General features: G+C 37.5%; 1 protein-coding gene across 1 annotated transcript in view; it reads left to right on the top strand.

Annotated features, from left to right (window-relative positions):
- Positions 1 to 12,374, top strand: part of rxfp1 (relaxin family peptide receptor 1) — a 79,182-nt gene that overhangs the window by 51,782 nt on the left and 15,026 nt on the right. The window contains exons 4-12 of the mRNA XM_085179332.1: positions 3,742 to 3,847; positions 6,390 to 6,461; positions 7,178 to 7,249; positions 8,140 to 8,211; positions 8,349 to 8,420; positions 8,582 to 8,650; positions 8,778 to 8,849; positions 9,079 to 9,150; positions 12,094 to 12,165. Coding sequence (XP_085035458.1) covers positions 3,742 to 3,847; positions 6,390 to 6,461; positions 7,178 to 7,249; positions 8,140 to 8,211; positions 8,349 to 8,420; positions 8,582 to 8,650; positions 8,778 to 8,849; positions 9,079 to 9,150; positions 12,094 to 12,165 — 679 coding nt within the window. The remainder of the gene's footprint in view (positions 1 to 3,741; positions 3,848 to 6,389; positions 6,462 to 7,177; positions 7,250 to 8,139; positions 8,212 to 8,348; positions 8,421 to 8,581; positions 8,651 to 8,777; positions 8,850 to 9,078; positions 9,151 to 12,093; positions 12,166 to 12,374) is intronic.

The raw sequence follows: 12,374 nt of genomic DNA, 5'->3' as shown, positions 1-12,374 counted from the left end.
GTTTGTTTGTTTTGGGGGATTTTGTGGGATTGACCGATTTACATAGTATGGCCAATAAAATGAGTATACCAGACTTATTTGAGTGTTAGTTTGATATAGCTTTTTTATTCTATTTTGCTGATGTCTTTTCATCTTATTCCATTTCATACATGTAAAAAAGGAATTTTATGCATCATGACAGCTGCAATTTTAGTCTATTGTTGGTTTTGTCAAAATTTTCTGTTTAACGATCAATCATGCATGCATGACCAATCTGTTTATGTAATTATTCTTTTAACTTGCCATCCATACTATAAGTAACAAAGGCTTAAGCATGACAGTCTTAAGAAGATGAAATCAAATTGTCAAGCTTCAATTTTAGTCATCCAGTTTGGATTTTTCTTTTCCCATTATATGCACCTTTTTCAGCTCATGCTTTTTAATCTGCCAGCTGTTTGAAAGCTATGTATTATCCACACTGTGCTCACTGACAAGCAGTGTATTTTCTATTCTACATAGAATAGAAGAGATGCATAACTTTGTGTCCCCAAAAATGAAGCCTTGCAGGCTAAGTTCCTTTTGAGAATGAGAATCAGTAAGATGATAGCTAACATGACAGCTAATTAGAGATGCACTACTGCACTGACCGGTGACCGCCAGTCAACCTCCCAGATGACTCCCATATGGGCATGTGTTACGCACGCACAGCAGTGCAGGCAAATAGTCACATATATATTTTTTGTCATAACACATTGATGTCAGGATCTGAAAGCAGAAGACTCTTCCTCCCATACTACTATTAAACATCCTAGGAATCACAAGTAAGCCTGCTGTCTGAGAGCAAATTACTCTACTGTGAGGTCTTTAAGATTACATGGGGCCTGATTGTTTATTATCTTGTATGTGAGGGGAAGGATTGTAAATTTAGTTCTGAATTTAATAGGGAACCAATGTAGAGTAGACATTATGGAAGAAATACCCTTCTCTTTCTAGTCCCTGTTGCTACTCTTGCTCAATCAACTCAAGGCTTTTCAGGGAGTTTTTACAACAACCTGATAATAGTGAATTACAATAATCCAGTCTAAGTAATAAATGCATGAACAACTCTTTCAGCATCCCTCTGAGACAGGATGTTTCCAATTATTAAACAAATGGATTAACAATGTCCTATATATGTATTTAATGTGCAAACTACAGTACTACTATAGCATACAGTACTATGCTATAGTACATAGTCAAAAATGACTCCAAATTTCATCACAGTGTTACAAAAGCCAAGGTAATACCACCCAGAATAAGTATCTGGTTAGAAACCATATTTCTAAGACTTTTAAGGCCGAGTACAACAACTTCAGTTTTCTAAATTTAAAAGCAAGAAATTGGAGGCCTTCCAGGTCTTTATGTTTTTTCCTGCAGTTTAACTCATTCGTGTGTGTCACCTGTTTTCATAGAGAGATAAATGCATAGCAGTAAAAATGTATGCTATGCTTTCTAATGTCTAATGTAAACAGAATTGGTCCTTGCACGGAACCCTGTGGAACTCCATAATTAACCTTAGTGTATGAAGACTCCCCATGAACATGAACAAACTGGAGTCTATTAGATGCATATGATTTAAGCCACTACAGTGCAGTACCTATAATACCCACAACATGCTCTGTGATAAAATATTATGGTCAACAGTATCAAACGCTGCACTGAGGTCTAGTAGAACAAGCACAGAGATGAGTCCACTGTCAGCGGTTATAAGAAGATCATTTGTGACTTCACTAATGCAGTTTCTCTACTGATGAGCTCTACTGTTTTACAACTACTCTTTCAAGAATTTTGAGATAAAAGGAAGGTTGGAGAATTGCCTATAATTTTCATGTGTTGGTGTCTGTGGCTTCTATACTTTAAGCAGTCACTGACAGCAAATGATTTTCATCAAAGCATTAAAAACTATCCTCGTGTTTAAAATGTTTCTATGTGCCTTTGTGTATTTGATTTTGAGTGTCTGAAAATAGAGGACTATTTATAAAAATGGCTGTAAACAGTGCATTTTTTGTAAAACCCCTTTAATTAAAGCTGAACTTTATTTTTCTTTATTATTTAAAATCCACTGCTGCAAAACTTAAAAAAAAATATGTGCCCAACAAATTATGTATCTAATTGTAGAATGCAGCACAATAACAAGTCTTTTTTTTTAGCTGCATAATAATTTAACTAACCTCTTTTGAACAATTATTCAGATCAGATTTGCCACTCAGTTTCAGGATTGTGAGCAGTGTGACCAAAAGACTTGCGAATATCATCACATGAATCTGATGTTTCAACCCAGAACATTGCTTCAAGTGTTAGTAACACACCTAGCAATGAGCTTAACCAGCAATAGAATCTGTTGTTGAACTAGCACATAGCTACAATTTCTTCTTGAATAATTTGCAGAGCCATTGGCAAGGTATCATAGGGATATGGGGACCATAATTAGACTAATTGTTTTCAAAGACATTGTCACAATTACTGCAATTATAAAGCAGAAGTAAACAAATTACTCTTGTTGGGTTTTCTTTGAAATTAGGTGTTTACTGATAAAAAAAAATCAAAATGTTACAGAAATGTGAGGAAACGGCTGTATGGAATGAGTCATGACCTGCATAAAGACTAACAGTAAATATCAACTGATGGTTCCTTTCTACTGAAGTAACGAAAACCAGAACAAAACATTATCTGTGTGGAGACTGTATTACCTGAAACAGATATAAACACACCTGGATATGATATTTCCCACAGTTTTTCACAGTTAGAGACTTGACACCCTCTGTGAATTTGCATCTCTTAATTTGCTCACTTCCTTTACTTGGTGATTTACGGAGAAGACAAATATGTTTTATATAAATGTTGGGCATACAGTAGCTACTGTGACCTCATCTACTGGTTTATGGATTGATAAACCAATGGATTATCTTAGATTATTTCATGGATAACTTGATAAAATTGTTCCATATTGCACAAACACCAGAAAGAAGGTTCAGCGTTCGATGGTTCAAATTAATTAAGGTGCCTCTTAGCTGACTCTTAGGTGCCTGCATCTACATGCAAGTGTTACTCAAAGATGTCAAACCTGCATGCTAATAAATCAGCCCATCTGTGGTTATCTCAAGGGGGACAGTTAGCTGTCTAGACCAAAACAATTTGTAGCAGGATGTAAACATGTTTATTTCTGGAGTGGATCTGAACATTGGGTCCCAAATGGCCACTTGAGGAACTGCAACTTAGGCCACTTTTGCTTTGGCTTAATTCTTCAGCCCTTAAGGCTGCGACTTCTACAGAATCCATTTCAAAATTTTCTCTCACCATCTCTCTGGTTGAAAATGTGTTTTCTCTCACAGGCAAGCGTTTCATTAACTTCCTTTTATGGCTCATTTTGACACGTCCTCCAAATATAATTTAAATTCATTGGAGCCAGTAAAGTCTGGTTAGACAATTTTATCTGCTTCATTTAATCACATCTTTCATATTCAAATTGGAATTTAATCAAAGGTAATCACAGCTGGCTTATCCTGGGAATATTTAGTAAGTATTTTATTAATAATTGCCCACCTGTTCACCCCAAAAGTCACTTTTAATACATTCTGCTTTCATTTTCTTTTTCTCTCCTGCTTAAACGTCATGGCTTACATAGTCCTCCAGCAGGATTGTGTTGTTGTTCTTCAAAACAGCTCCACTATTGACACTTTTGACCATTTGTTTATCCTTCCCCTTTCTCCTCCGTTGCTCTAGTGCTTGGTGTGGTTCCTGAGCTCTGCCTGTGCCGGGACCTGGAGCTCGACTGTGACGGGGCGCATCTTCAAGATATCCCAGTGGTAGCAATGAATGTCACTATGATGTGAGTAGAAAATAACCCCTGTTTTTCTTCAATACTTTCAAACTCAAGCAATGTCCACAAAGACAGTCATCAGCAGCGATTACTGTCACATCTTGCGAGAATTTTTGTAGCAGACATTTGCCACTTCAAACATCCCTTGCCACTGTGAATGCCTGTCATTGCCACAACTTGAAAGGTAAAAAGTGAAAATTATTGCCTGAGACATGGCACTCAAAGAACTCAAATCTGTTGGACAATTCTCCGAGATGGTGGTAGAAGTAATCATTTTCTGGGCAAAAAAAGTTTTTTAATTTTTTTTTTCTTTTAATTTATCCTTTACATGAAAGTTAAGTTCAGTAATATACTACTTTAAACAAAATGCATGGATATATTTCAACAAGACCACTCAGTGTTGAGACTTACTGTTGAAAGCTATAAAAGCTAGCCCGTACTCATTTAAAATATGGCCTTTTTGATCAGTACAATGTACAACATCCAGAATCAGATCAACTATGCTACCATAAGCCCAACACCTATGTTACAAACTTGAAAATAATAATAATAACAATAATGGATTGGATTTATATAGCACTTTACAATGCCATTATTCATTCACTCTCACATTCACACACTGGTGGAGGCAAGCTACGGTTGTAGCCACAGCTGCCCTGGGGCAGACTGACAGAAGCGAGACTGCCATATCGCGCCATCGGCCCCTCTGGCCAACACCAGTAGGCGGGAGGGAAAAGTGTCTTGCCCAAGGACACAACGACCAGGACAGAGAGCCCGGGGATTGAACCGGCGACCTTCCGGTTACAGATACGCTTCCCAAACTCCTGAGCCACGGTTGCCCAATGTGACATTAAGACAACTATAATGTATGTGGAATAAATAATAAAAGGCTCATTAATCACATGTCCTCACAGACTGACTGGATGGGTCGCAAGCACACTCATTTATAGAATTCCCTGTTCAACAGTTATTTCGAGTGGACCAGCTTCTAAATATATGACACATACAGCACATCTTAAGGTGTGAGTGTATATTCTGAGCATATTAGCAGTAAACGTGTTGCAGTCATTTACAAATGTCAGAAGGTACAGAAAGTACAAAAATGTTAATAATGTAATACTAGTAATATTTCCATAATGTGGAGGGGCCCTTTTGCCAGATCTCAGCCCAAAAGAGCATCTTTGGGTTGTAGTGATCCTGGAGTTATACATTATGGAAGTGCAATCAATACATCTTTAGCAGCTGCTAAATGATGATGCTGTCAAAGTCTCTCAAAACTAAAATCTCAGAAGAGTATTTCCAGCAATTCCTTGAATCTATTCAATGAAAAAAAAGCATTTTTTTTCTTTTTCCCCTTCCCTTCCTTCCTCTCCCCGTCCTTTTTACATAAAATATAATTACCATTATATAAACAATCATATATCTATGTCTATACATACATATTTATATACCTAAATAAGTATATACAGAGGAGGGGGAGAGGAAAAAAAACCCAAAACAAACAACCCCCCCCCCCCCTCAAAAAAAAAAAAAAAAAAAAAAACAATACACCTGCCCAGACCAATGTATATAATCTTGGAGCAGATATGGGAGGAGGCCATACCTCCCAGTTTTACTTATTAGAGTAATCTATAAAGGGTTTTTCTCAATGAAAATTTAATAAAAAAGCAATTTTAAAGGCAAAGTAAGGCCCAACCCTGTTAGTAATCAAGTAATTTTGTAATTTTGTTTAGTTTTGTTTTCATTTCTTTTAATGGATTGTCAGTTCAAATAAATAACACTGACTTTTTGTTCTAATGAATCATCACCTCGCTTCCTTTCATGAGCCCATTATAATTATCTTGCCCACTACAGGGCTATGAAACAATCTAACTAGCAGTCATAATTAACTGCTTGCACAAACAGCCTCTGGGAGAAGACGGTCTCTACTTGCCAGCTATCCAAGAAAAACAAAGTTAAAGTAAACAAAGTTAGAGAATGGTGCACCAAAGGCGATTGCGTTAATCGTAAGACGTTTTCCCAAATGTGAAAAAACTGACTACTTCTGCTTGATAGAATAGTGTGTGAGAAGATGAGCTTTTAATCATCCTTTAATCCTTTAAAAGGCTTGGAATCAGCAGCTGAATCAGTTGGTCAGTTCAGGGTCTCTTGACCCTGATATGGTCTCTTGGCAGAATTTAAAAGACCGCTAAGCTGTAGCTTGTAATGTTTACAGATTAATGTTTCTGGTAACTGGCTTAGTCAGAAAAAGTAAGTTGGACATTATAGGGAGTTTTTGTCTTTTTATATGTATTTTATGTGGATAATCCAGTTAAGATATTAACATATTAAAATATGTATATCAAAAATCTGAGTAAATTAAAATGCCTGCTATGTAATAAATAAATAGAATCAGCGTAGTGATGTTATGTTTCATTTTAAATCGTTTTTAAGATTCACAGCCACAAAATCCCATTAATCATAGTCAGAAGAAACATGCTCTCCAAGTGTCCAAAGGTGAGTGTTGCTTTTGGTTTCAAGCAATAAATATGTAAATGTCCCTGTCTCGCAGGTCCCTACAAAGGAATGGGCTTCAGAAACTTAGAGCGAACATATTCTTTAAGTACCAGAGTCTGCAGAAACTGTGAGTGTTCCATTAATTGTGGATTACATGCTATTTACGTTCTTTTATTGCATTTGTAGTCTTATTGTCTTTTCGAAATATTCTTTTCTGTTTTTTATATTGTTTGTTTTTTTCTTTAAAAATAAAAAAAGCTCCACACACAATAGATCAGGTGCTATAACCCTAAACTATTCATTGAGTAAAGCATCTTCACTCTACCTTGACCTTGGCAAATGCAACAAATAAGCATCACATCTATAAAGCTGGTATGTGTAAGCTAAGAGGACTGCTGGGAACGTTGACAGACGTTTTTGTTCTGCTTTGCATACAAATTCATTCATTGTCGACTTGTGTTGTTTATCACCCTCACACAGTCACACTGACAATGGCAACATGAGAATAGGTCTTATCCCTCGCCAGAAACCATTTGGTTGGTAGCTTTTGCTGGACTGAAAACTTCCCTGAGATGCGTATAAACAAACATTAGAATGAATTGCCGCGTGTGAAAACACAAGACAAAACACAACTGTCAGCAGGGGTTTGTCGAGCTCGTAGTGCGCAATATAAAGGAGCATTCCTGGAAGAGATTATCATTATTTGACATGAATGATTTCATTTACGCAAAAGGTGCACTTGAGCAAAGGCATTCGGGCTTTATGACTTAGTATGTCTGTTTTTTTTTCTTATAGCTATCAAGTAAAAATAAAGAAAATATTTTGTGCTTTTTGTATGGATAGATATCTCCAGCACAACAAGATTCAAGATGTGAGTCCTGATGCATTTAGAGGGCTGTATAACCTGACAAGACTGTAAGTTTGTTACATTTTTGCTTTACATGTAATTTGATAATACACACTCTGAGTTGCATTGGTTTCTTATCTGTTCTTAAAATGCAGAAAAGCATTAGTTCACTTGCAGTAGTTACTTTTGGCAACCTAGCACATCCTGCTTCTTGACATTAACAAGTAGGGCTGCTCAATTAATCGAATTTTAATCACGATTACGATCTGGGCTTTCAACGATCATTAAAAATGACTGAGCCGATTATTAGCCCCTCCCTCGTGCTTTACTCTCGCGCTGCTCCGTGTGGAAAATCGAGCGCACCTCTCTGCATTTCGAACACGTGTCACAACAATTAAGAGGACAGAAGCTCGGCAGAAGTTATTTGGAGAGGAGAGTGACTGCCTTTGGTTGAAAAGAGAGGTAAAAAAAACTTCAGTGGTGTGGAAACATTATGGGTTCCCGGAGTCAGACGTGGATCAAGTAGACACAGTGTGTAAACTTTGCTACAGTGTCGTAGCTGCACCACAGAGCAACACTGCAAAGTTCACTAAACATAGATGTTTACATTTTTCATTTATTTTTTATATTGCAAACATTTCCACTGTTATCAGTATTTGCACACTATTTTATATTATTTTTTGACAATCTTTAAAGTCATTATTCAATACATTGTTATTGTTAAATAAATATCGTCAAATAATCGAGATCTCAATTTCAGTGAAAATAATCGTGATTATCATTTTTGCCATAATTGAGCAGCCCTATTAACACGGTATGCTTGTATATGAACATTCACTTTAAGAGGATAGATTATATAAACTGACCAATGATGAACTGCTTTTGGCAGGTCAACACCACTTACAAATTGTTATCAGCATCCGGTGCAGGTAACCTTCTATTGTCTTTCTGTATGTAGATATCTGAGCAACAACAGGATATCGGTTTTAATGCCTTGGGTGTTCAGGGATCTGCACAAACTGGAGTGGTTGTATGTATCCAGCTTTTATAACATATATCACCTTTTATTTCTTCTTCTTGCTTTGTGGTTGTTTTTTTTTATTACTTTGAGGTATGCACGTCAGTGAATGCAGTTTTGTGCAAAACTGTTGTTTGTTTTTACTCTAGGATTCTTGAAAATAACAACATCCATCAAATATTCCCCACGACCTTTTCAGGACTGAACTCCCTTGTTCTATTGTGAGTCATTATTTTGACTTTTTTCTGCTGCAAAGGCTTTCAGATCATCGAAAGTGGTGCTATTAAGAGTGCTTGGCAGCTACGAGCAAATGAGTGTTCTTTCTTTGAACTTTAAGAGAAAAGCCTTCCACCTTGTTTCATTTTGTCTTGCTGATTGACAGGGTTTTGTTGAACAACTCTTTGACAAAGCTGGATGACATCTGTCGAGAAATGCCCCGACTAAATTGGTTGTAAGTAGAATGTCAAAAGAAAATCTAAACTTCTCCTAACATACAAGTGCCAATTTGCGATCAATCTGTTCTTTGTGAGCAGTTTGGGTGCATTTGTCTGTGTTCATTTGATAATATGTTGTTGCAGGGACCTGGAAGGAAATCTCATTGAAGTGATTGGCAATGCCTCATTCAGCTCATGCACCATGCTGACAGTTCTGTAAGTATAAATCTACATAGTTTATTACATTGCTGAGGTGCAGTCTTTGCATTTACATTTTTTCTTTTGCTGCAGTTCCTGTAAGACGATTGCAAATCAACCTTAGTTTCATACAAATTGATGAACTGTACTATCATATGTGTGGGATCAATTCTGGCAGTTCATTAAATGGGATTAAGGTAGGAAAAATAGTCATATAATTCTTTCTGTGTCTGTTGCCTATCTCCAGGGTTCTGCAGCGAAATAGGATCAGCTACGTACATGAACAGGCTTTCTCAGTCCTGCAAAAGCTTGGAGAATTGTAAGTAAAAATATTTTGCACAAACAAACTTAAAAAAAACTCAACAAAACTCTCAGGATTGTGCCAAAAAAAGCTGAATTGAAGCCATGTAAGATGTGGATTTTGAAGATTCATTGTGATTAATGACTCAAGAAGTTCCAAAAGAACAGAAGGAAACGACAGCATTTAAAAGCACTATAAATGCTCTGTTCTATTAAAAAAGCACTGAAATAGCCAGATCTATGCTTTAATCGCTTCCGAAGATTATCCTAGACGTCATTAAAACCGTCTGTAACATCTAAGATACAGCAGCTTCCTGTCTAAGAAGGACAAACTTCAAACACTGCTCAGTGCAATAACCGACATCATTTAAGGACGTGTCTAATAAAGTAACATTTAGGCTGAAGGGTTTGTAGAAAACCCCTGTGGAAAGGCAGGATGCACCCGGGACAGGTTATCAGTCTCACAGAGACAAACAACCATTCAAGATAATATTCACTCCTGTAGCCAGTTTACAATCAGCAGTTAATTACAATCAGCAGTCCTTGCTGCTCCATCTACTTGACTAACATCTGCATAGACCACTTCAGGTCTCACTTGTATTCTGATACATTATGGAATTTGCACAGGTGTCACATGAATAGGACTGAGTGATTTAGAAGGAAATTTGATTGAGACCAGCGGTTATAATTGAGCATTTTAGAGTCATGTTGATGATATATGAACTTCACATTTTTATTGTGTCTGTGCTTTAATTCTAACAAGCAACAGTCAGTGGCTTTAAATGTGGAACTTCCTAATACTTTTTGACAATGGCAATTTGATCTATATAGCACATTTAATTATATGCAAAGTTCAGAAGATATAAACCCAGTGTAGGTTTTATATGACTTAATGCAGTGAAAACAGCAAAATAAAGCCCCCACATCAATGTCAAAATCATGAATAATCAAAATCACTGACTTTTATCTGGTATTGTTACAGTAGCAGTGTGGATAGAAAGAGTTAATCCATGACTGGGAAACCTCCTGTGTACGGTTAACATCAGTTAGTCTTTGGCTACGTTCACACTGCAGATCTTAATGCTCAATTCCGATTTTTTGATCAAATCCGATTTTTTTTTGTCTGCTCGTTCACACTACAAATAAAATGCGACAGCAAACGCGCTCTAGTGTGAACGCCCAAAGCGGCCCGCATGCGCAAAAGAAAACTTCACACACAACGCACTCTGTTTAGACCCAGAGCAAACAGTATTGTTTGACTGACGGCCCTTAATATAAAGACTTCGGACTTCACGTTTCCCAATTTTTGCTTTAAGTTATTTTGTTATTTACATAATAATGTAGATAACCTAATAATGATCCTTATTGCTGTTTTAGAGGAGCGGTGCTTCAAAGGATAGTTGCAGATTTCTGTCAGAATCTGCAGATTATGCAGTACAAATAAAATGTTAACGTTTCTCCAACGTTGTCCTCCCAACAGTTTCACCGGATGGCCAGGAAGCGTTCACGATGTCTTATCGGGCGCTGATAATTGGCGTCTGTCTTGTGTCAGTGACGTAGAAGACGGATTTAATGCGACTTGACCGTTCACACAGCAGTCGCTTTCTGAAACATCGGATATGTATCGGATTCAGTACCACATACGAAAGTGACCCAGATCGGATTTGAAAATGTCAGATTTGTGCCGTTCACACTGTCACACCATGATCGGATATGGGTCGCATAGGGTCAAAAAAATCGGATTTGATGCGCTTTCGCCTGCAGTGTGAACGTAGCCTTTAATTCTCTTCAAAACTGTGAGTTCAAACTGTCCTTGAAATTAAGTTGTTTTTGGACAGGAATTGTCAGGAATTCAGAAATTTAATGAGGTGTGGCAGTTAATTTGTTTTTCTTGCAACTGTCAATATGGAGTAACTTTAAAGGATGAGGCAGGGGGTTTTCTGTTTTTCTCTGTTTTTCTCAAAATCAGTATGTAGCAAAGAGAAGAATCAGGGGAAGTATGGGAAGAAACTTATTAAAGAGACGTGGGAGAAGAGAAGTAAAACAGAACAGAGCATCATGTCTGTGGCTCTATCACAAACAAAAAAACAAACAAACAAAAAAGATTCTGTTATGGAGTTATCTTGCCAAAATCTAGTTGTTCATCGTTTAGTTTCACCATTTACATAAATGGTAAAAGGCCTGTATTTGTATAGCACTTTACTAGTCCCTAAAGACCCAAAGCGCTTTACACATCCAGTCATCCACCCATTCACACACTGGTGATGGCAGCTACATTGTAGCCACAGCCACCCTGGGGCGCACTGACAGAGGTGAGGCTGCTGGACACTGGCGCCACCGGGCCCTCTGACCACCACCAGTAGGCAACAGGTCAAGTGTCTTGCTCAAGGACACAACGATCAAGACTGTCGGAGCCAGGGCTCGAACCGGCAACCTTCCGATTACAAGGCAAACTCCCAACTCTTGAGCCACGATCGCCCCAGAGCCACATAAGAAACCACTTGGACAAAGACATTTACATTTAATGATGAAGAGGGATAGTAGGGTAAATATCTAATGCATTAAAGCCATACAACCACAACATTCACAGTGCTGCAGTTGGTAACACTGAATCTTCAAAATAGGGTAACTGTGAATGTATTATTAATGCAGTCTGGGAAACCTGCTGTGGATGGTCACTAATGAAAAACGTGGCTACAACAACCTACCATAAGCATAGTGTCAGTATGTCAGTAAATAGAGACATTCACTTTGTTCTTCAAAGGACTTTACATTTTTTGTTATTGCTGTTTTTCAGTTTGCCTGTCATTCTATCCACCCCCTCTCCCCTAACAGAGTTACTGAGGGTGGAGCTTCCTTTGATGATCTGTATGCATCCATCAAATGCCCAGTGTTGTACATCAATATTTATTCATTGTTCTTTATTTTTGGAGAACTGATGTGGATTTGTCTGTGCACACAGAGATCTGTCCAGAAACAGACTGGCAGGAATCCCTCCGAATCTCTTTGTCTTACTTGAGGATTTGCTCCAGCTGTGAGTTGTCTTTACACAAATACCCACAGACACATAGTTCTGTATGCGGATACATTTCCCATAGCCTTCTCTATGGCTATTTATATCTTTGTAGTCATCGAGAATGACAACAGACTGACAGTTTGTGATTTTGCAAAAACTACACATAGTTTCATGTTTGTACAAGTATATTTTCAATGAAAAGTGTGTATACAGACTTTGACAAAACT

This window comes from Neolamprologus multifasciatus, chromosome 2 (assembly GCF_963576455.1).
Source record: "Neolamprologus multifasciatus chromosome 2, fNeoMul1.2, whole genome shotgun sequence".
NCBI classification, from domain to species: domain Eukaryota; kingdom Metazoa; phylum Chordata; class Actinopteri; order Cichliformes; family Cichlidae; genus Neolamprologus; species Neolamprologus multifasciatus.
The sequence above is the reverse complement of the archived record's forward strand: the minus strand, read 5'-3'. Positions and strand labels throughout refer to the sequence as shown.